This window comes from Culex quinquefasciatus, chromosome 3 (genome assembly GCF_015732765.1).
Source record: "Culex quinquefasciatus strain JHB chromosome 3, VPISU_Cqui_1.0_pri_paternal, whole genome shotgun sequence".
NCBI classification, from domain to species: domain Eukaryota; kingdom Metazoa; phylum Arthropoda; class Insecta; order Diptera; family Culicidae; genus Culex; species Culex quinquefasciatus.
This window is the reverse complement of record NC_051863.1, coordinates 165,713,662-165,735,418: the sequence shown is the minus strand read 5'-3', so window position 1 is coordinate 165,735,418 and position 21,757 is coordinate 165,713,662. Positions and strand designations below refer to the sequence as shown.

Below are 21,757 nucleotides of genomic sequence, written 5' to 3'. Positions count from 1 at the left end.
AAAAAATCCAGCAAAATGATTCGACATGGTTTATAGAACCATTCAAAATTTTTGTCGGCAGAATTTCATAACATGGTCACTTGTGTAGATCATAACCAAATTGACAACTTGAATTTTTTTTTTTTGTTTGAAATTGCATAGAAAACGATTTAAAAAAGACAATGTTTCAATGTTTTAACTCCAATAACGGTCTGTGGGGAACCCGTGCATATCTAATCGGATGGCACGTGGCATTTTCCACTAATCTATCCACAATGAAAAATTGGCGTGCATTGACTGCTGTTCGACAGATGAACACTGAAAAGTATGGTACGATATTTTAAAGAATTCAAGGAAAAAGTCTTGGTAAGGAATATTTTTTTGAAGTTTAAATGCATTTCTCAGTAGCTTTTTATGTTAAACAAAATTTAATCAAATGAATCTCTGCAAACCATCATCGTTTTTCCGTGCATGCACATTGCTAAGCACAGCGAATCATTTCTTCAAATTTCATTCGCGAATGCATTAGTTTTGGGTCCATCCCGCAAAAGAGGCCATCGCATTGCCGATTGGTCATAGAAATAGAGTAACACCTGCTGGGTTCGTTGCCGGGTGCCTCGTTTAGCTCATTTGTGAGGTGCACTGCACATTTTATAATACGGCAGTTTTGAAAATACGAATGACAATTCCAAACAGTAACTTTAAAATCATAGTAACTGAAACAATTATTCTAAATACAGTTCACAAAGAAAAATTAGATGAGTATCCCGAGCAGACAGAAATAACTTGGGAAGGTCAGTTTTTGATATTGTGAGAAGATCGAAATATGTTATTGGGATGATCGGATTAGTTGTAAAAATAACAAAAATCAATAACAAAGATTTGTTCGAAGAATAACTTAAACTGTTATTATGTTGTTATTGCAATAACAAACCAATAACACAGAAGGAATCATGAAGGAATAACAAGATTTGTTATTTTGTGCGGATATGACGTCAAGGACGACTTCAGCTCTCCAAAAAATACCTGACTTCACAGATTCCGACTCCAAGTAAAAGTTTAAGTTTAAAAAATTAGATGAATCCGATGCAGTCTCCGAGGTCTCACTCTAGCTCGAACTTCAACGTCAGCTCCGACTTCCTGGCTCTGTGAAAATAATAACAGGTTTTGTTATTCACACTTCAAAAATTCTCAATAAATAAATCAATTCCGTTAGGGAATATAACGAAATTAAAAAAAAATGAACTCTCAAAAGTAAATTTTATCGGATTAATTTTAGCTTGAAATCTTATTTCATGGTGAAATAAATGACCCCGATGAAATTGGTCAAAATTATTTCATAGTTCTAGCCAATTTTAGTAAAATCCCTTAGGGGGTATATCAAATAAGTAAAAAAAATCAACATTAAAAATTTCAACTTTTTAGAATAATTTTAGCTTAAGGACCCCATTTCATGGCCAAAGCCCGTGAGAGTCGCTCAACCTGCATTCCTGTCATACATGAGGTCTGCACAGCCCAGCGACCTCGGAATTGGACCGCAAGGAGCTCTGTCATTCTGAAATGGGTCGTTGGAAGCAGCGCGAGGGCTATCACCACCTAATACCCGGGACTGAGATAAGCTGTAGGGGAAGGTGGGGCAAGACGACCATATGGGGCAAGAGGAACAATCGCTCGTACGGCCGTAATTTTTACAATTTTGATTATTTCCAGTATAAGGAATTGTTGCTAGCAATGCAATTAGCTGATTCTACTACCACATAACCGCCAAAACGACGTAAACGCCACGGGGCATAAGATTTAATGAAGTTTTTTTCAAAACCTTTGTTTTCTTATAATATTTGGAAAGTACAAAATAAGGCTTAGGGTTCGTTTTAAGGCACATTTTATCAAAATGCTATTTTTCCTAGATCAGTAGTGTCCCTACCAATGACATGCACCTATTACAAAGTATGATTTTACTTTTGGTTATTTTTGTTGAGAGCTTTTAAAAAATCTTGTTCAGGTGGGGCAAGTGTACTATATGGATTTTTAGTATGGAAAAAATTACGAATTGCTGCAACAACATATTTTATTGGGAAATAAATACATGAAAGTACTTAAAAACTGATAAACAATTGTTAAAAAAAATGTCTATACAAAATATAGTGATATTATGAAAATTTACTATTTATCATCTAAGTAATATTTCTCTTCGTAAAAACAATAAAATTTTGAGCAAAACATTATTATTTAATCTAAAAATGGAAGAAACCTTTCAAATACATTCAAATCTAATGTATCTAAGTGATAACAGTTCAATTGTTAGCAGATTAACATGTTTTTTCTTGCATTGTTCCTCTTGCCCCAACGGGTTGTTCGTCTTGCCCCACTAGTTGAGTAGAACGTACGGAAAATCAAAATTTTTAAAATCAATTTTTTACATAAAAAACAAGATTTTTTAAAAACTTGCTCAGACAAAGTCTTAGTTAAGACCTAGAATAAGATGTTTATGATAAAATCCGACAGATTTTTGTACTTTTTAATGGGTTATAACGAGCATTTCCTTAGCTTGTTACACTTGCCCCACTTTCCCCTATCAGCATTCGGCATGTATTCAGTCTGATACAAATTATACTTTCCCATAATTTCGCTACCGGTTAGCGGGTATTGGATTGGACCACACACACACACACACAAGGACCCCATTTCATGGCCAAAATAATGACCCCGACGAAATTAGTCAAAATTATCCCAAAGATCTAACCATTTTACACAAAGTCCCTTGGGGGTATATCAAATAATTAAAAAAATCAACTTTCAAAATTTCAACTTTTTAGAATAATTTTAGCTCAAGGACCCCATTTCATGGCCAAAATAATGACCCCGACGAAATTAGTCAAAATTATCCCAAAGATCTAAACATATTTAACAAAAGAAAAATAATAACAGATTGTGTTATGGACACTTAGAAACTTTTCCATTTGTGCGATTTATGGTAATTTTATTTCTAAGGCAGTATACCGAACGAATAACAAATTTTGTTATTAGGAGAGTTTCCTCTTATTAGCGTGTTATTAAACATTTTCAATATAATATCACTTCAATACCAAATTTTGTTATTTTATCAGAAACTGTTATTATTTTTTCTTCTTGAAGTTGAACTTCAGGATAAGATAATAACACTTTTTGTTATTTTAACAGGATTTGTTATTGAAATATTATTAATTTTGTTATTACCGTCTGCCCGGGATGTCAGTATAGCAGTCAGCTCCTTACAATTTCATGAAGATATTTTATGATTAAACTGAGAAAGAGTCGATTCAAACCAAAAAATTTGCCATGCCAAACTTTCTGAAAGTTTTTCTCTGAACACCGAGTTGATTTATGGGTACCACGATATCTCAAGATGGGATGGACCAAATTGGCTGAAATTTGGGGTGAAGACTCTCAAGACATATCCCGGGTGTATGACAAAGCCCGATTTTTAATTTAGCTTTTTAAAAAAAATTGCGATTTTTTAGATCAAAAACAAAACAAATATTTTGTTTAAGATAAACTTTTTGAAAATCGGCCTTCGTCATTGCCACGGGACCGGAGTTTCACCAAAATGTTGAGCTATTATGTCAAGGCAGTGTTGAGATATCGTGGCACCGTGAAATGACAAAAACAAAAATATATACTTATTTTTTTATTTTGAAAATCTGTCTTTGTTTTTTGGCAGGAATTCAATTAGCAACATTCACTTATTTTCATAAAGAAATTGAAAAAAAAATCTTGAAATTTCAAGGCCTACCGCTACCGCTTCAAGCTCTAACGCAAAATACTGCAGAAGATGGATTTGCTAAGCAATATAGGACTTTCCAACATAAAAAGTGATATCTCAAGAAATATCCAATTTACCCTGAGGTTTTAACTGAATCTTATGTAAAAACTCACAGCAATCGAATGCAAATGTCAGGGTTGACATTTTTTCCAGAGGGTTAAAAATGCATTTTGAAACTTCAAGTGCAACATTTTCATATCTGGCAATACTGTACGTAAATTTTGAGTACGCCTTCTACGTCAAAAATTCTTCAAATTTACATACCCAAAAGTTGAATGTCTGTTAAGTATTCTCTTGGAAAAATGCATTTTAAAAATGAGGTTTTTCAATAACCTCAAAAAATAGGGGGGTGCCACGGGCGCGGGGATTTGGTGAAGGTCGATGTTGGAAGCGTGGTCACTTGGGAAGGAATGACCCGTATGTAACCCCTTAATGAAACTTAATTCTGTGTGAAGACTTGTGTTGGGGAATCTTTTAATTTACGCAGCAGGTTACACTTGATCTAAGGCCTCTTTATCTAATCTAACCTAATCTAATCTAATATTGATCTAAGGCCTCTTTAGTTTGTTTTAACAAAAACAGGAAAAGTTTTATTGAATAAAATTGAACTGATGGCTATTATTTTTTTTTCTTTCAAAATCGTCATGTGGGGCAAAACGAAAAACATGGGGTGAATTAGATCATCAGCTTTAGCCTTGTATAATTTTAGTATATTTTCATTAGTTTCGGATAGAACAGACACAGAACAAAAAAAATAGTGCATCGTTATTAATTTCTGGATTTTTTTTGAAAAGGACCAATAAACCAAATTTTCAGTTTTCGCTTTTTGGGTGATTTTTAATACGCGGTTTCTAAAACACCCAAAAAGCAAAAACTGAAAATTTTATTTATTGGACCTTTTCAAAAAAACTCCAGATTTCTAGTTGAACAGCTTCAGACTATAGTCCCGATTCACCCCAGTTGACGGTAATTTATCATCAAACTTTGTTCGAAAATCTCTTCCATCCATCCATGCCTGGACACTGACCACTGGACGTTACAGAACGCTCTGCGGCCTGCGGACGACTGTGGCTGACGTTTCTGATTACCCGACGCCGACACGCCAAGACACCGCGCGAAAATGCAACTCTCCTCCGAATTGCACACACATCCATCGGTGTGTGGTGCCGCATTGGTTTCTTGCCCCAAAACTGCTCGATCGCGCAAATTGACCGTTGAATAAGCTGCTCGTAGATGACCGGCGCGCGGCCGTCCGTCCGTCTTGGTGGAGTTTGATCGAGTCGGTGGAGAATAACAGAAATCAGAAATAATAATTTGAAAAGTGGCGAGATGTTTTGCGATTTTTTTTTTTTTTTTCGTTTTCGGAGGATGGTGATGGCCTCAGATGCCGATTTGCTGGTGGCCCCGGAGCATTATGTGAGCTGAGACGGGTGTTGCAGAAAAAAATGTGTGACGTTTGGAAAACCGTTGCCTGGGGGCGAGGTAGGGTGGTGCCTGAGGGTGGGTCAATCCGCGCGGGAGTTTGGGGTTCTCTGACTCGGCCCCGAGGTGAGATTCCGAGTGTGTTGGTGGTGGTGGTGGATGCAGCTTTTCACGCGGTATAAATAGTAATGCAGCTGATCGAAACAGTATCAGTTTACTTTTAACAAACAAATTTGTATCATTTCGTCTGATCTCTAAGCCTAGCTGCAAAAATGAAACTTGTGAGTGTTTTGCATTGTGAAAGTGCCTTTGGGTAAAGTGTTTTCTATAATTTCTTCTGCATATTTTTCCATCCAGTTCATCACATTGTCCGCCCTGTTGGCCGTTGCCTTTGCCATCGAGTACAAGCACGACTACCATACCGTGGAGCACAAGCACATCCCGATTGTCCACAGCGAGTCCTTCCACGGACATGACGGTAGCTTCAAGCACGGATACCAGTCGGGCAACGGCATCCAGGTCCAGGAACAGGGCTACGTCAAGAACGGAGGAGCCAAGGAGGGTGAGACCAACGTCGTCCATGGATCGTACTCGTACGTCGACCCCCATGGTCAGCAAGTCTCGGTGAGCTACACCGCCGATGAGAACGGTTTCCACGCCAGCGGATCGCACATCCCGACCCCACCCCCGCTACCCAAGGCTCTGGTCGATGCTTACGCCAAAGCCGGAAGTCATCCGGAGAGCCGCACCCACCACGAGGAAGTGCCCCAGCCGCACTACCACAGCAGCAAGCCAGAGCACTACAAGCACTTCTAAGCGGTCACCAAGTAGCCACACCCCCTCCAAACTCCCAGCACAGCCCCAACATCCCAATCCTTGGAGTCACGTGTTCACACGTTGAGCCAGGAATGTTACCCCATGGAGCGTCGCATGGGAGGAGTGCTCCGGAGTTCCAAAGAAAATGACTGCACCGCCCAAGACAGCAGTCTTTCACAGACGTACTCAATGTGATTTCTTCTCGGGCGGCCTGCAGAACAACGCGGTAGACCGACCGAGAAGATTTGTTTTGTTTTATATTTTGTAGAAAATTTCAGTTATACAATAATCAGAAATGATAGTACCAATTTTAAATACCTGAGTCTTTTATTTACTTTCACAAACACCTTACCTAAATTGCATCTTGCAATGTCTATTAATATCACATTTTCAAAAAAAACAAATTTTCCAATAATTTATTAAGTTTTAATTTAAAACACCGACCAACAAAATTTATGCGCAGGCTCAACTCGAGGGGAAGAACTTTAAGGTCCTCATAAAACACGTGCACTTTGAATTTTTCAAAAATATTTATTCAGGGTCGAATGGTTGTTCTCCAAAGTTTGTTTGGAAAATTAGAGCGGTTCGCTACTCCTACATATTGCATGCAATTTTTGGCTTGTATGCAACAGTGACGAACCGCCCTAACTTGCCCTTACTAAATATTTTTGAAAAATTCAAAGTGCACGTATTTCGAGGGATTCCTCAGTTTATGCTTCCCCTCGAATTGAGTCTGCGCAGTAGGGTGTCCAGAAAAAATAACCCTCGGCTCCACAAGCGGAAAACGGTTTTTTGGGTTATTTTATGCATCTGTGCAAATTTTGAGCGAAATTGGTTGAGGTTAACCCATTGATACCCGAGCCTAAACTTGGTGAAAAAAAAGTTTTTCATGAAAAAATGACTTTTTTTAATCGTTAATAACTTTTCAGGATCGAGTTTTACAACTTTGGTATGTTCTACAAAGTTGTAGAGCATTAAATTTTAAATGGGAATATTTTTATGGAAGAAGCGTGCCGTGCAGACCAACCCGTAAGAATATTAGGTTTTCTATACGATTTTTCCCATACAAACATATCACCTTCGAGTATCAATAGGTAAACGTTGACCAATTTTGTTCATATTTTATCCAGAGCCCTAAAATAGCTCAAGGAACAATATTCAGCTTGTGGAGCGAGGTTTTGAGAAAAAGTCTCATATTCTGGGCTCAGTCATGTTTGTCCATTTTTGTAGGTTAGTGTAATCTTAAAAAATAAGAACGAATAATTAATTTTGCATTATCGGCAATTTATTCAAGTTTGTCCCAAACATAAGGCTACGTGTTAAGTTTTAATAAAAAAAACAGGATTTCCTACAGTTTTCTAGAGCAAAGTACTGGATAACTTCGGATTTTCTGAAGGAGCACAAGATTTTGAACCGAACTGCACCAATAACTCAAAATTGATGTAAATGCATACAACACATTTTTGCAAACAAGGGTAGCTTTATAGGGGAACTCTACCCTTTTTCAGCCTATTTCTATTATCGGCCTATCAGCACTTTGATCATGAATTACAGCTTTCATAAAGTGTTTTTGACTATTCCAAAGTGATAAATAGCTCAAATAAAAGTGAGCAAGCAACTTCCCATTGTTAGTAAAACTGAAAATGTTGATTTAATAGCGAAAACGGCAAAAGTGATGAGAATTGGTCGAACGGCTTAGAGTGATTAAAATGGGTGTATTTCCCCTACCTTAAATTTGAAAAAAAAATCTGTAGGTGCTCATTATTGAAAATGTCATAAAATTAATCAAAAGAGTTCAGAGTTCTCAAATTCCAAATTCAATGTGCACATGCTCATTAAAAGGGTAAAAATAATTCGTATACAAGTTTTGTATAATAACTTTTGTAAAATGATTTCTTATTGGCAGCGCCAGCCCGTAAGAATAGTTTCATAACATAATTTCTCATTAAAAAAAAGTTTTAGAAATCAATATAGATCTCAACTTTTGTGTTGCTCCCTGATTTTTTTACTCATTTTGGGATTTTTTTCGATGTTTAAAATTTTTTCAGCAGTCTTCATTTTTTGATTATGATTAATTTGCTTTTTAAACTTTTTTTCAATCAGAACTATATCACTAAAAAATTGGTTTGAAAAAATATATGATTGTTTGCTCATTTATTTAAAAAATCAATTTTAATCATGTTCCCCAAGTAAAAACAGTAAAAAACGATTAAAATTAAAATTTTGTGTTTTTCTGTACATTTTTAGACAACAATTCAAGTTTAATCAAATAGATATTTCACATTTTCACATTTGTTTTCTTGTGCCATTTTTCAGTTTTCTAATTGGTTTTCAAAATATCAATTAAGAATAGATAAGAATTAAATCCAAGCATGAAGAATGTTTGAAATTGTAAAAAACATTTAATAAAAGGAAAAATTCAAATAAAAAGTTTAACATTTAATTTAAGTTGTGTAACCGTTCGGAACCTCACTCGTGAAGGTTACCGCGATTTACGCGATTTGTTATTCGTTTTCTGTAAAAGTTGGGAAGTGTTCGCGTGTCAAGTGTTTTGTCTCCGGTAAACGGCCCAGAAAGTGACGTCCACCAAGAACGCAGCCAGCAGAAGCTTCCGAAACCGACCACCAGAGGACCTCGTCGGCAGTGGGCGGTAGAGAGGTGACATGACGGTAGGTTGGAAGGTCAAGGAAAAGGCGCGGAAAGAGGAGGGGAAGGACGTAGAACGACAACCGTCCAGGACTTCCCGAGATTCGTCCTATTGCCCGGACAACGTTAGAGCGAGCAGTCGGAACGCTACAACTCCGCTGCTACGCAAAGTTCAAAGTGAACGAGTGCACGGTAACCAGTACCGTTAGAAGTGTCCCAGCTAGAACCAGGAAGGAGCTGGAGGACATCAGGTACGCCGTTTATCCGCCAGTGAGCCTACCCTAACAATCCCATCCACCTTATCAACAAACCCAACCGTCATGATCAACCTAACCTCAAATTGACCGTCGCCTCCAGGACCCCTCGTACTTCGTACGCCAAAAACCCAGTCCGCAACCGGACGTGGACCCGTGTCGAGCCTGCTCCTCATCCGGGTATTCCGGACACCCTCGATGGTGCTCCGAAGGTCGTAGGACGCAACCATCCACGACGGAGAGCAGGCCGACCAGTGAGTAACGAGGAGGAACCGTTAACGACCGCAGCCGGTCGAGTACGCCATCCAGTACACCAACCCCGGAGGCTGCGCCACGAGACGGCGAGCGCCGGAGCTGCAAACAGCGGCTGCGCCGCATGACGGCGAGTAGCAGCAACCACAACAGAAGGAGAGGAAGCGGCGTCACCGGAAGTTGAGTCGGAGTACGGGGCCCCGAGAAGAAGGAAGGAAAAGAAGGTCAGATAGCCATAAGAAAGTGGGAGGAAAAATAGAAAGGGTTCAACCAAGATTGTGGAGTTTTCACTGGATTCCGACGCATTTCCCAGCTTACCGCGATTCAGGACCGCAGGCATGCCGACCCTGAGGCTACATGAGGGAGTCTCGGTAGCGCGCGTGAGCCGGTGGTAACCCGACAGTTACAGTTGGACATTTAATTCCTGAAGCTTGAAGCGTTTGATCTCAAACCATTTTTTTTTTAATTTGGATGCTGAACTTATTTATTCAATATTTCATGAACAACCTCTATTTTGAAAAGCCGTCACAGGCCGGATGAAATGGGTTCACGGAATATAGAAAAAGTTATTGTATTATTTTTAAAGTTATTTAACTATTTGTAAACTACTTGAATGTAAGTCTCGTGGCGCAGGGGTAGCGGCTTCGGCTGCCGATCCCGATGATGCTATGAGACGCGGGTTCGATTCCCGCCTTATCCACTGAGCTTCTATCGGATGGTGAAGTAAAACGTCGGTCCCGGTTTCTCCTGTCTCGTCAGAGGCGCTGGAGCAGAAATCCCACGTTAGAGGAAGGCCATGCCCCGGGGGGCGTAGTGCCAATAGTTTCGTTTGAATGTAAGTCAAGCAAACCATTTTTTAGTTACCCCTACTGATTGTAATTGTATATTGAAACAATTAATAGACATTAGCATGATTTAATTTACGGTATTTTTAAAATAAAACCCAAAGCTTATTTTTTAACCAATGACTTCGCAAAATGCCCTCTCAATAGCCCTGCGACACGTGTTCGCACTTTCAACAGGTTCCCTCCTCGTCCTTTAATAAAGCCCTTTTAAATCCCGGTGAAGACAACCGAGAAACCACCACCACGCGGCACCGACCACGACCTGATGACACCGAACCGGACAACCCACACGTGACAAATTGTGTAAATCCCTTCTCCAGCATAATCTAAATCTAATCGCCACACAATGCGCGGCCCATACTTTTCGGCAAGACAACAAGTGCAAAAACTCTCAATCATTGCCGGCACCCCTCTCCAGTTTCTGACATGGTTTCATCCCCTATACGGCCCCTGAAAAGCCCTGAGGGAAGAGCATTTAGTGAAGTTAATAATCGTCAAACATTCACCCCTCCGCCAGCGCGCTTGCTTTCCATTATAAAGCCAATACATCAATTTAATTTTCCCTACGTAACAAAACAATTATGCACGATGAAATCCAGAGTGATTCACCTAGCAGCCTCCTCAGCACATTGCTCAATCGAGCGTCGACTTCAATACCCATTCACTGCCGCAAGTTATAGCAAAGGATCAAAGCCCGCCACCGGGTGTTCCAAGATACGATCTGTTCTGAGCTTTGCGACCCTCACGCTCTGTTACTCGTATTGGGTGATTTTAATGCAGTTGCCGGGTTTGCAAGTGAGGAACCCGGTGCGTTATTGGTTTATGAATGGAATGAGTGAATGATGGAGAAAACAAAGTGAAAAAAACGAGAGTGTGGTCAGCGCGGAGAGATCTAACGCCCCTTCGGGACTGATGTTTTGTAAAGCCACTGCATGGATTGTAAATTGAAGATTGTTTAAAGAATTTATATAATATTAGTCACTTGTTAAAATAGCGTAATCTAGATTACTTCAAATACAATTTGCCTAGTTTTACTGAAATAAAATTCTATACATATTCCGCACCTAACTGAAAACCACACTTAAAAAATTCTATGTTTTTTACGTTATTTTTGTATTCTTTAAGCATCAAACAACCAGTTACACCTGGGTTAACATCCTGATTTCTCCGATACAGTAGTGCCACTTTCCTCCCTGCAATTATGTAGGTAAGCACCATGTATAGACAAACAAAACAGCACCAAAGGAGGGTCCTTAAATCAAACGCCACGCGCGCCAGGCATCGAAAAACATATGATTGCAATCCCGTCGTCCTTTTGCACTTTTATACATCCCCTCCCTCCAGCCATCCTGATTGACAAGGACCCTACCCTATTGCTCGCGCACACACCAGGCAGGCCACCACGTGGTGCAAGCTACACGACTAGCAGCTTTACTGGCCCCTAACATTAATCCCTCCCTTAGTCAGCCCAGTCTCCTGAGGTTGTTCTACGGGAGCCAATAGGTTCTAGATTTGCTTTATGGCAGCGATGATTCCGGGGACGTATAGCATTTGATTCGTGTAAAAAAGGGCCATCCAGTAATGCGATGATACCATCTAGGAAAGCGCACTGGGTTAGAAAAGAATGGATTTGGTATAAAAAAAAAAATCTTCTCACGAACATATTTCAAAAATATAGTTTGACTCGAATTATAGTTTTCAAAGAGTGAATTTAACTATCTTTAAAAATAATGATTAGCTTAGACTAGAGATAGAAAGTTTAAACTACAACTGCAAAAGTCATGAGATAAAAATGGTTTTCCAACCAAATTTAAAAAAAAAAACGGTTCAATAATTATAGTGTTTAAAGTTTCATCTAGCTAAGAGTATTGTTGAAGTGGTCCAATTAGCCATTTTCGACGCTTTTCGCAACATCCACAAGTGCAATTCTCTACCAAAACCGGAAATGGATTTTATTTGTATTTTTTTATTTGGCTCAAACTTTGTGGGGGCCTTCCCTATGACTAAAAAAGCTATTTTGTGTCATTGGTTCACCCATGCAAGTCTGCATACAATTTTGGCTGCTGTCCATACAAAAATGGTATGTAAATATTCAAACAGTTGTAGCTTTAGAATGAATTTTCTGATCAATTTAGTGTCTTCGGCAAAGTTGTAGGTATTGTTGAGGTCTATTGAGAAAAAAATAGGTACAAGGAAAAAAAATTGCAGAATTTTTCATCAACTTGTTTTCACTGAAACTCGATTTCCCAAAAAAAATTTTTTTTTTTTGATTTTCGAGATTTTTTGATTGTTTTAGGGGACAAAAACCCGCAACTTTTAAGCCATAAAGAAACATACTCAAAAATCTGCCGCTGAGTTATGAATTTTTGAAAAAATAGTGATTTTTGGAAAAAAACGAAATTTCATGCAAAAACAAATTTGGCATTATTTTTTAATGCAAAATTGAATTTGCAATAGAAAACCACTTCACAGATTTTTTGATAAAGGTATAACCACCGAAAGTTTGATTTTAGCGAAATATTTGCAGTTTTTCGATTTTTAAAAATAGTGACCATGAGTGACCATTTCTAAAAATACTTTTTTTTAAAGTTCAGAAAATTTGCTATAAAATTGACTAAGAGACATTGAAGATTGGACCTCGGGTTGTTGAGATAGAACCGCTTTAAGAAAAAGAAACAGGAAAATTGATGTTTTCTATGTCTCACCAAAACAACCCACCATTTTCTAATGTCGATATCTCAGCAACTAATGGTCCGATTTTCAATGTTAAAGCATGAAACATTCGTGAAATTTTCCGATCTTTTCGAAAAAAAATATTTTGAAAATTTTTAAATCAGGAATAGCATTTCAAATGGGCAGAATATGGAATATTTGGTTCGATAACTGTCAAAAATATAAGATCGCGGTGAATACTTTTCTACAAGAATTTTTGTGTGATCAATGTGGTAGATGCTTTGGTGGATTTTTGACAGTTCGAATTATTTCAAGAAAATCTACCACGATCTATCAAAATCTGTTTAATAATACGGCTTTGAACTAATGATAGCATTGTTATGAATTTTAAGTGCACAGTCATGCCCCGCTTTTGCACTGCCTCGATTATGATTCGTTCTGCTGCCTCGGTTAAGCACGGCCCGAAATCATACACAAATTTTAGAAAACAGACAAAATTTTCACAAAGCTTCGTTTTTTTAAAGTAATATTACTATTTTTTTAATATACTCAAAATGTTCATATACCTACGTAATTTCGAAAACAACAAATCAGTTTTTAACGATATGAATATCAAATCGGAATTTTTTACGTATTTTCGAAAAAAAATACACCGTATTTCCATTTTTTTACAATATGGCTATTGCATGATCGGGATTTTTCATACATTTCCAACGTAATATGACAAATTTACTCGAAATTTTCACGAAATTACGTATTTTCGAAAAAAAATCATTTTTTTACAATATCATTATGAGGATGGCTCGAGGTGGTCGATTTTTCAAAACCTGTATTTTTCTGTTGCTTTTAGGCACCTAAACAACTTCCCAAAATTTAGAAGCGATTGGTTTCGTCCACACTTCGCCTTTTGTATGGGATTAGTGTAACAAATCTATATTTTTTACATTTTGATAATTATCATTTTTATTTTCCACTAAATTTATCAAACCAAAAAAATCTCTAAAACTTAAAATAAAAAAATATCTCCCAATATTGGAAAATTTAAAATGTAGCTTTTCCCATACAAATTTCCAAACAAAATAAAAATGCAATGCGCAAAGAGTGGACTAGGGTGACAACAAAAAAAATTAGATTTTGGAAAATCGCTCGATTCTTTAGGTAAAAATAAGTAACTGTGCCAATTTTGAGCCAAATCGATTAAGGGTTAAGGGTCGCTTTAAATCGTTGAAGTTTGTATGGGAAAGTCAAAAAAATTCTGGGGAAAAGCAAACATTTCAAAATTCCGAGTTAACCCTGATGAGTTATTAACGATTTAAAGAAGACGTTTTTGAATGAAAAGATTTTTTCACCAACTTCAACAATATAAAGTGACCCTTTAGTGTTACGATTTCGCTCAAAATTTTCACAGTTTCTTATTTTTGCCTAAGAAATCGAATCAGGGGGTATCTCTGATGTCGATTTTTTTTGTCACCCTAGTGTGGACGCATCCAATCGCTCCCAAATTGCGGGGAGTAGTTTAGGGGCCCAAAAGGCATAAATATTTTTTCTGGATTGATTTGATATTTTTTCTGTTTTCCATATAATGACGATCCAGTTTAATGGGTATCAAATGATCGTGTTTTTTCATACATTTCTAAAAAAAATACTATTCTTTTGTGAAATACTCTACGTAGTTTTGTGAATATTTTGAGTGTTTCACAAAAAAATATTTTTACTAAATTGTTTGAAAAAAATTGAACATTTAAAAAAAATATACTTTTTTGAAACTCGATCATTTTATACCCATGTTGCTAAAACAATAATTTTGGGTTTAATTTTGAGAGTACAGGAAAAAAACATATTTTTGTAAATATTTTCATGTAATTATAATTGCAATGGGTAGCTGGCATCAACCCGTATTTTTCATAGGATTATGGCCAATGTCTCCCATATAGCCAAAATCCCATAAGCTCTTCAGTTATGCACGTCTCGGTTTTGCATCTCCCATATGCGGTGCCAAACCGATGCATGACTGTAAATTTTGTATGGCTTAAAAATCAATAAAAATGCTCATTATTGCTATATTTTGAGAGTTTTTAAGGTCGATTAAACCAATGATTTAATGTTTGGTTTTTGACTATTTTCGAATAGTCCTTTAGTAAGAATTTATCGAAAACTTCTTAAGGTAAAACATTGCACAGTGGGCGAAATGGAACCCAAAATCGGACTTAATTGAACGCGGCTGATTCTCTGGTATGAAAAATAGTGTTTCTTATGTAAAAAAATCCGGGGAATCGATTGGTGATGGTTTCATCCACCGCACGAAACGGCAAAGAGTCCATTTTGCCCCAATTCCCCATTTTTAACATTTTTTCTTGAAAATCGGTCTGTATTTAGAGCGGAAGCTTTATGCGGCCATCCAAAATGCACTTAAATAATGTGAAAATGTCCCAGGAATCCAGTAAAAATAACCACGTGCTCCGCAAAAAACATCTATGGTCCATTTAAACCCAGTTTCTCTATAAAAGCATTTTTTTCAAATGTTAGGCACGGCGTATTTTCTGGGCAACCTTAAGGAGAAAAAATAGTCATCGCTACTATCAAATGTGTCTTATAGGAAATTTTCTCAGCTTTCCAATGCTTTTAAGAGCGAAATGTTTCATCGGGAAATTTCGGAGATATCTATATTTTAAGTTTTTTGTTTTAAAATCCTTAATCATTTATTGGAAACTTTTAAATAACAGTCCAGGAAACTTATCAAATGATGTGTTTCATTTACTCATCAAAATGTGCAAAATAAGACAAGAAACAACTTTGTAGAAGGTTGCAAACCGCTTAACATTTTGAAAATGAAGTTTTTACCGATTTTATGAATATGTGAGATTTATTCAGAAATTAAAATCATAAAACCGCATTAAAATATTATTTTTACAAGAACAACTAGATTATTACATAATTGTTGTGTACAAATAACACCGGTCTGCTCTGATCCAGCTTGGAATTAGCTGATACAACCGAATTTTTTCAGATTTTAGTTTGATGAGGTTTTTCATGATTTTTATGAATTAATATCATATTTACTCAATCAAACATTAACCAGTTGCATGGATAGAAAACATGTTAATGTTTAATACTCGAAATTGAACTGCAAACTATTGTTGCAAGCTTTAGGAGAAATACTTTTCATTTGTCTAAAATGATTGTTTTAGTTTTTTTGTATTAAATAATCAAGGAATAAGCAATATTTAAGAAGTTTATAAGACTCTCATCTTCAATCTCATCTTTTTAAAAAATGTTTTATTTCCTGATTTTTGTTCAAATAGTTTGAAAAGGAAGTTTCTGTTTGATTTTTTTTGTTGAAATGATAAATAATATTGTTCGAACAAAAAAAAAGAGTTTGTGACGGTGTTTTCAGCATTCAGAATTAGAAGACTCGAGTTTTATTGCTTCTTTTTAAATGCATTTTCTAAAGTAAACATTATACATCATTTTATATTTATTTTAAACTTATGAAAATATGACTTTTGAAGCTTGCAACAGTAATATGTAGTACATTTTCGATTTTAAATCATATTTGTATTTATGTTCCCGGTTAATGTTTGTTTAAGAAAATTTCAAATTTATTCATTAAAATTCAATAATACCATTCACAAACCTGCCAAAGTTTCGGTTGAACAAGCTAAATTAGAGCAAACACGTGATATTTGTACACCAAAAATATGTAATAATCCAATAATTCTTGGTAAAAAATATATTTTTGCACTGATTTATCATTTAAATTTCTGAATAAATCCCATACATTCAAAAACTCAGACAAAACATAATTTTCAAAATGTTTAGCGGTTTGCAACCTTCTACAAAGTTGTTTCTTGTCTTATTTTGCACATTTTGATGAGTAAATGACAAATGAAACACATCATTTGATAAGTTTTCTGAACTGTTAGTATAAAGTTTCTAATAAATAATATAGAAATTTAAAACCAAAAAACTTAAAATGCAGATATCTCAGAAATTTCCCGATGAAACATTTCGCTCTTAGAAGCATTGGAAAGCTGAGAAAATTTCCTATAAGACACATTTGAAAGTAGCGATGACTATTTTTTCCTGAAAAGTTTGTTCTAGAAAACACGCCGTGTAGGTCAGATTTTAAAAATCTGAAAATATTTTTATCGTAAAGATCAGACAATTTTACATAAGAATGACGATTTGCACTTCACAGAAAAAAATCAATTCCCGTAATCGTGAATTAAGTTCACGAATGTGAGATCCACGAAGGAATTTATTCATGAGTATGGTGCATTTGCACCATAAACGTGAATATATTCCTTCGTGGTTCTCATAATCGTGAACTGACTTCACGGTTTCGAGAATTGATTTTTTTCTGTGTTGATAGTTTAACACATTTATGTTGATCAAAATAAAAATTATGTAAAAGGCAGTTTATTCTGCGTTTGAGAAAATTGGCCCAAAACTGATTCTGATTTTATTTAGTTTAATTTCTATATCAACATAAATGTGTCGAACAATCAAGTGCAAATCGTCATTCTTATGTAAAATTGTCTGATCTTTACAATAAAAATATTTTCAGATTTTTAAAATCTGACCTAACATTTGAAAACGGTCTATAATGCTTTTATAGCGAAATTGGGGTTAAATGGACCATAGATGATTTTTGCGGAGCAAGTGGTTATTTTACTGGATTCCTGGGACATTTTCACATAAGGTAAGTGCATTTTGGATGGCCGCATTAAGCCTCCACTATAAATACAGACCGATTTTCAAAAAAAAAATGTAAAAAAAATGGGGTATTTGGGCAAAATGGACCCTTTGCCGTTTCGTGCGGTTGATGAAACCATCCCCAATCGATTCCCCGGATTCTTTTACATAAGAAACACTATTTTTCATACCAGGGAATCAGCCGCGTTCAATTAAGTCCGATTTTGGGTTCCATTTCGCCCACTGTGCATTGGTGAAATGGCTTTTAAGTAACTTACCTCAAATTCTCGCCCAGTGCCATCAACGCGAAAACTGGCTTGCTGGCGACATCCTGCGCGTCGACGTGCGAGCTGATGCACATGCGGTGATTTAACGTTCAACATCCCGAAGGGGTGGCTGACGGGGAAGAGCAAGTGCCGCACCCATCAGCTAGGACCAAGGACTAAGAGTCTGTATTAAAGGGACTTGCTGTGAGATGAGGGGTGCTGTGTGTGTGTGTTGATCTTTATCAATTCATTTAAAAACTATTATGTGTTTTTTCGGCAGGAGTGCCCTTGCGGAATGTCGTGAGATTTTTTGCACTTGTTACAGCCAGCTCTGTGGCCTGGCCAACCCCGGCAGGATCAATTAGAGTCGCTTGACACACAAACACGTCCCTTGAATAATCGTCGGAGAGGATTTCAGGATGTTTATCCTTGGCGCGAGGGTTGCACGTGGGGTTCATTTGCCAAAATGTTGTGGTATAAAATATTGCACCCCGGCCAGAACCGACTTCAGATCGATGTCGATCGAGCAAGTGAAAGGTTCTCCCGCTGGAACAATGTATCCAGCAACTCCATCGCCACCGTCCTCAATGTTGCTGCCTCGGAGCAGTAGTCTTTCGTCCTCTCCGATGGCCGTGGTTCCGTTCGCTCCGGCCAAGTGTGACCTCGAACTTAGTGTGAGCTTTTCCCAACCGGATTTGGACAGTGAAGTCAGTGTCAGTGCCTTGGGATTCCTGCCGGCGGATTCAGTGTCCAAGGCGTACCCGGTGGAGGAAATTTGCCAAAAAACGGCCATCCCAAGTGGCCGCCGGATAACGATCCGCAAGTCCAGCTCGACGGGACTGCTAACCCCGAACGAGGCGGACAGTGTAATGAAGAGCTGCAACTGGATACGGTCCATCAAGCTGGCAAGTGATGTGAGGAGTTACAACGCGGTGTTGGAGTTGACCCAGAGCCAGTTGATACGACTGAGGTTGATTCGGGATGTGACCGCGGAGGAAGAGTTGCAGCTGTGGTTCTCCGAGGATGTGGCCGCACTAATGCAGATTCCGTTCCTGACGCCGGCCAATATTCAACGTGAGTTTTTTTTTTATTTTTATCAACCTGCAATATTAAAAAAAGCTCAAAATTTTATCCAAATAGTTCAAATTAGATAATTTCTATAAACCACTTGAACTTATTATGGACAATATTATGGAAATTTTGAAACATTTCGAAAAGAGTGCTGAAGAGTTGACATTAAAAGTACTGTCAGGGTTGATATGATTTTTCTTAAATGCATTATTTTTTTTGTTCCCCGGTTTTGATCAATTTCGTTAAGAGGGAAAAGTTGAAAAATATGTTTAAGCAGTGTAGTCCTTCTAGAAAAAATCTATTTTATGCCGAAATATTGTTTTAAATTTGTATCCCTATGCCAAATTTGAGGAAAGAAGGCATGTTTTTTACAAAATTTCAAATTAAAGGTGTTTTAAAATTTATTATAAACTATTTGTTTATTGTATCTATTGCAATCATTTTTTACAAAATCTTGATGATTTTTTTAAAGAAAAAAAATACAAAAATTCAGAACATTTTGAGGATAATAGTTAACGCAAAGAAATGTTAATTAAATTGTTTGCAGTTGATTGCAAGTCCGTCTACAAATTTGTACAAATTTACAAAAAAATGGAGAAACTTTTCAAACCATCGAGGTTCAACATGAAATTAAATATAATTGCAAAGTTGTTACAATATGTCCAGATGAGGACTGACAAATTAATAGCGATAAATTTAGGAAAATTTAAAAAAAACATCTATTTCATAAGTTAAACAGTTTAGATTGAATGAATGAATGGACAAAAGGTCCAATTGACAAATGGCAGTTATAATGTTTTGTTATAATACGTAAATATTCAAACAGCTGTAACATTTGAGTGAATTTTCTGATCAATTTAGTGTCTTGGGCAAAGTTGTAGGTATTATTGAGGACGATTTTTTGAAAAAAAATACGTATACGGAAAAAATACGAATACGTAGAAAAAAAATGACCACCACAAATTTGATCTTAGCGAAATATGTCGATTTTCAAAAATAGTGACCATTTCTAAAACATGAAACATTCGTGAAATTTTCCGATCTTTTCGAAAACAATATTTAAAAAAAATAATCAAGACACCTAATAAAAACATGACCGAGCCACGTAACCCAGTGGTAACGCTTCCGCCTCGTAAGCGGTAGATCGGGGTTCAAATCCCGGCTCGGACCAACACAACTGGCGATCTTTTTCCATCTGGATTCGATTGCTTAGTAAAAGGAAGGTAGTGTATCGTCAGAAACTGACTTCAATTCTTGAGTTTTTTTTTTAAAAAGGGCCTATAAGCTATTGTCTTTCTTCTTTTAACTACTAAAATTAAAACCCTAGAATTTTCCTGTTTCTTTTTTTAAAGCCGCTGTAGATGTCCAATCTTCAATGTCACTCAGACAATCTTTTAGCAAATTTTCTGAACTCTTCAAAAAAATAGTTTTAAGAAATGGTCACTTATGGTCACTATTTTTTAAAATCGAAAAACTGCAAATATTCCGCTTAAATCAAACTTTCAGTGGCTATATCATGAAAACGGAGCCCTTTATAAAAAAACTGTAAAGTACTTTTCGATTGCAAAATCAATTTTACATAAAAAAGTTTGGTCAAAAATTAATTTTTATATGAAAATGTATGACTCGGTGGTAAATATTTTGACCATACATGTCTATGGCTCAAAAATTGCGGGTTTTTGTCCTCTAAAACAGTTTTAGAAGTTGAGTTCTTGTAAAAAAAAATTGGCAATTTTTTTATGGGTGAACCAATGACACAAAATAGCTTCTTTGGTCATAGAAAAGGCCCTCACAAAGTTTGAGCCCAATAAAAAAATACAAAAAATAAAAATGATCAAAATCAGCCGATTTCGTAGAGAAGTCAGCTTCCTTTTTACGACGCAGCAAATTAATATTAAGCTTATTTGGCCAAATTTTATTGCAAAACATATTTTATGCATGAAATTCAAATTGTCATTGGCAAATATTGAAAAATAAAATGTTTACTATTCACAAGACATATTTTTTATGTTAAACAATTCCCAATTTAAAAACTCAATTTAAGGCTTTTATAAGGTTCCTAAAATAGTCGAGTATTGTTATAATCAAGTCTGGACTGTTTTATAACTTCATATATTTGTTGCACATTTTTGACAGCAGAAAAACTGTTTAAAGCATTTTGCTAAAAATATAAAAAAAGATTTTAAACTTTCCAAAAACGAGTACTTTACAAAGAAAACATTAAAAGTTGCAACTCAAATTAACCTCAACTTTCTTCCCCTTTTCAGGCCAAAACTGCTACGTTTGCCACGTGTGTCGGAAATGCTACGAGTACCCAAACCCGCTCAAAATCCACATGGCCACCAGCTGCGGCCAGCAGTCCATGTCCTCTCTGTGGCAACGTCTGCTCCACAGCACAACTCGGTACGGCTTCGCAGACAACCCTGGATGTGGAGACTTTACACCGTGGCGAAGTTCCGCCTTCCGACCCGTCCTCACAGCCACCTCGCACGCCGTCAAGGTGGAACGATCTCCGCCACCGGTCCCGCCACTAAACAAGTCTCCCCCGCATCATCACAGTGTACACCACCATCATCACCATCACCCGCTGGTGGACGAATCGACCATGGTCACGGCTGCCCACCTGGAGACCATCGTCAGCAACATGGGATCGTCGAAGCAGGGCCACATCTGCATCTACTGCGGGAAGCTATATTCGCGAAAGTACGGGCTGAAAATTCACATTCGCACTCACACCGGATTTAAACCGCTCAAGTGCCAGTACTGTTTGAGACCGTTTGGCGATCCAAGCAATCTGAACAAACACATCCGGCTGCACCGGCAGCACGACAGTTCGCTGTACGAGTGTAATCTGTGCGGGAAGAAGTTGGCACGGCGGAGGGACTTGCAGCGGCACCTACAGTCACGACACAACAGCTCGCAGGTCATCGATAGTTCGACCTCGGAGGAGGAAGATATTTTACCATGATGCCAAAGGAGTTATTTATACAGGATTTTACTAATATTTTTTAAGATGTATTTACCAACAAACTCAAA

General features: G+C 37.1%; 2 protein-coding genes across 2 annotated transcripts; both read left to right on the top strand.

Moving 5' to 3' along the window:
- The first annotated feature begins 5,430 nt into the window (after positions 1 to 5,430).
- Positions 5,431 to 6,239, top strand: LOC6049787 (endocuticle structural glycoprotein SgAbd-2). Its single transcript, XM_001866459.2, has 2 exons — positions 5,431 to 5,484; positions 5,561 to 6,239. The coding sequence occupies exons 1-2, from the start codon at positions 5,476 to 5,478 to the stop codon at positions 6,017 to 6,019; spliced, it is 468 nt and encodes a 155-aa protein (XP_001866494.1). The 5' UTR covers positions 5,431 to 5,475; the 3' UTR covers positions 6,020 to 6,239.
- An 11,965-nt stretch (positions 6,240 to 18,204) lies between these two features.
- On the top strand, positions 18,205 to 21,689 carry LOC6049786 (histone-lysine N-methyltransferase MECOM). The gene is made up of 2 exons (XM_001866458.2): positions 18,205 to 18,724; positions 20,989 to 21,689. Exons 1-2 carry the CDS (start codon positions 18,205 to 18,207, stop codon positions 21,687 to 21,689), a joined length of 1,221 nt encoding a protein of 406 aa, XP_001866493.2.
- Positions 21,690 to 21,757: the final 68 nt, after the last annotated feature.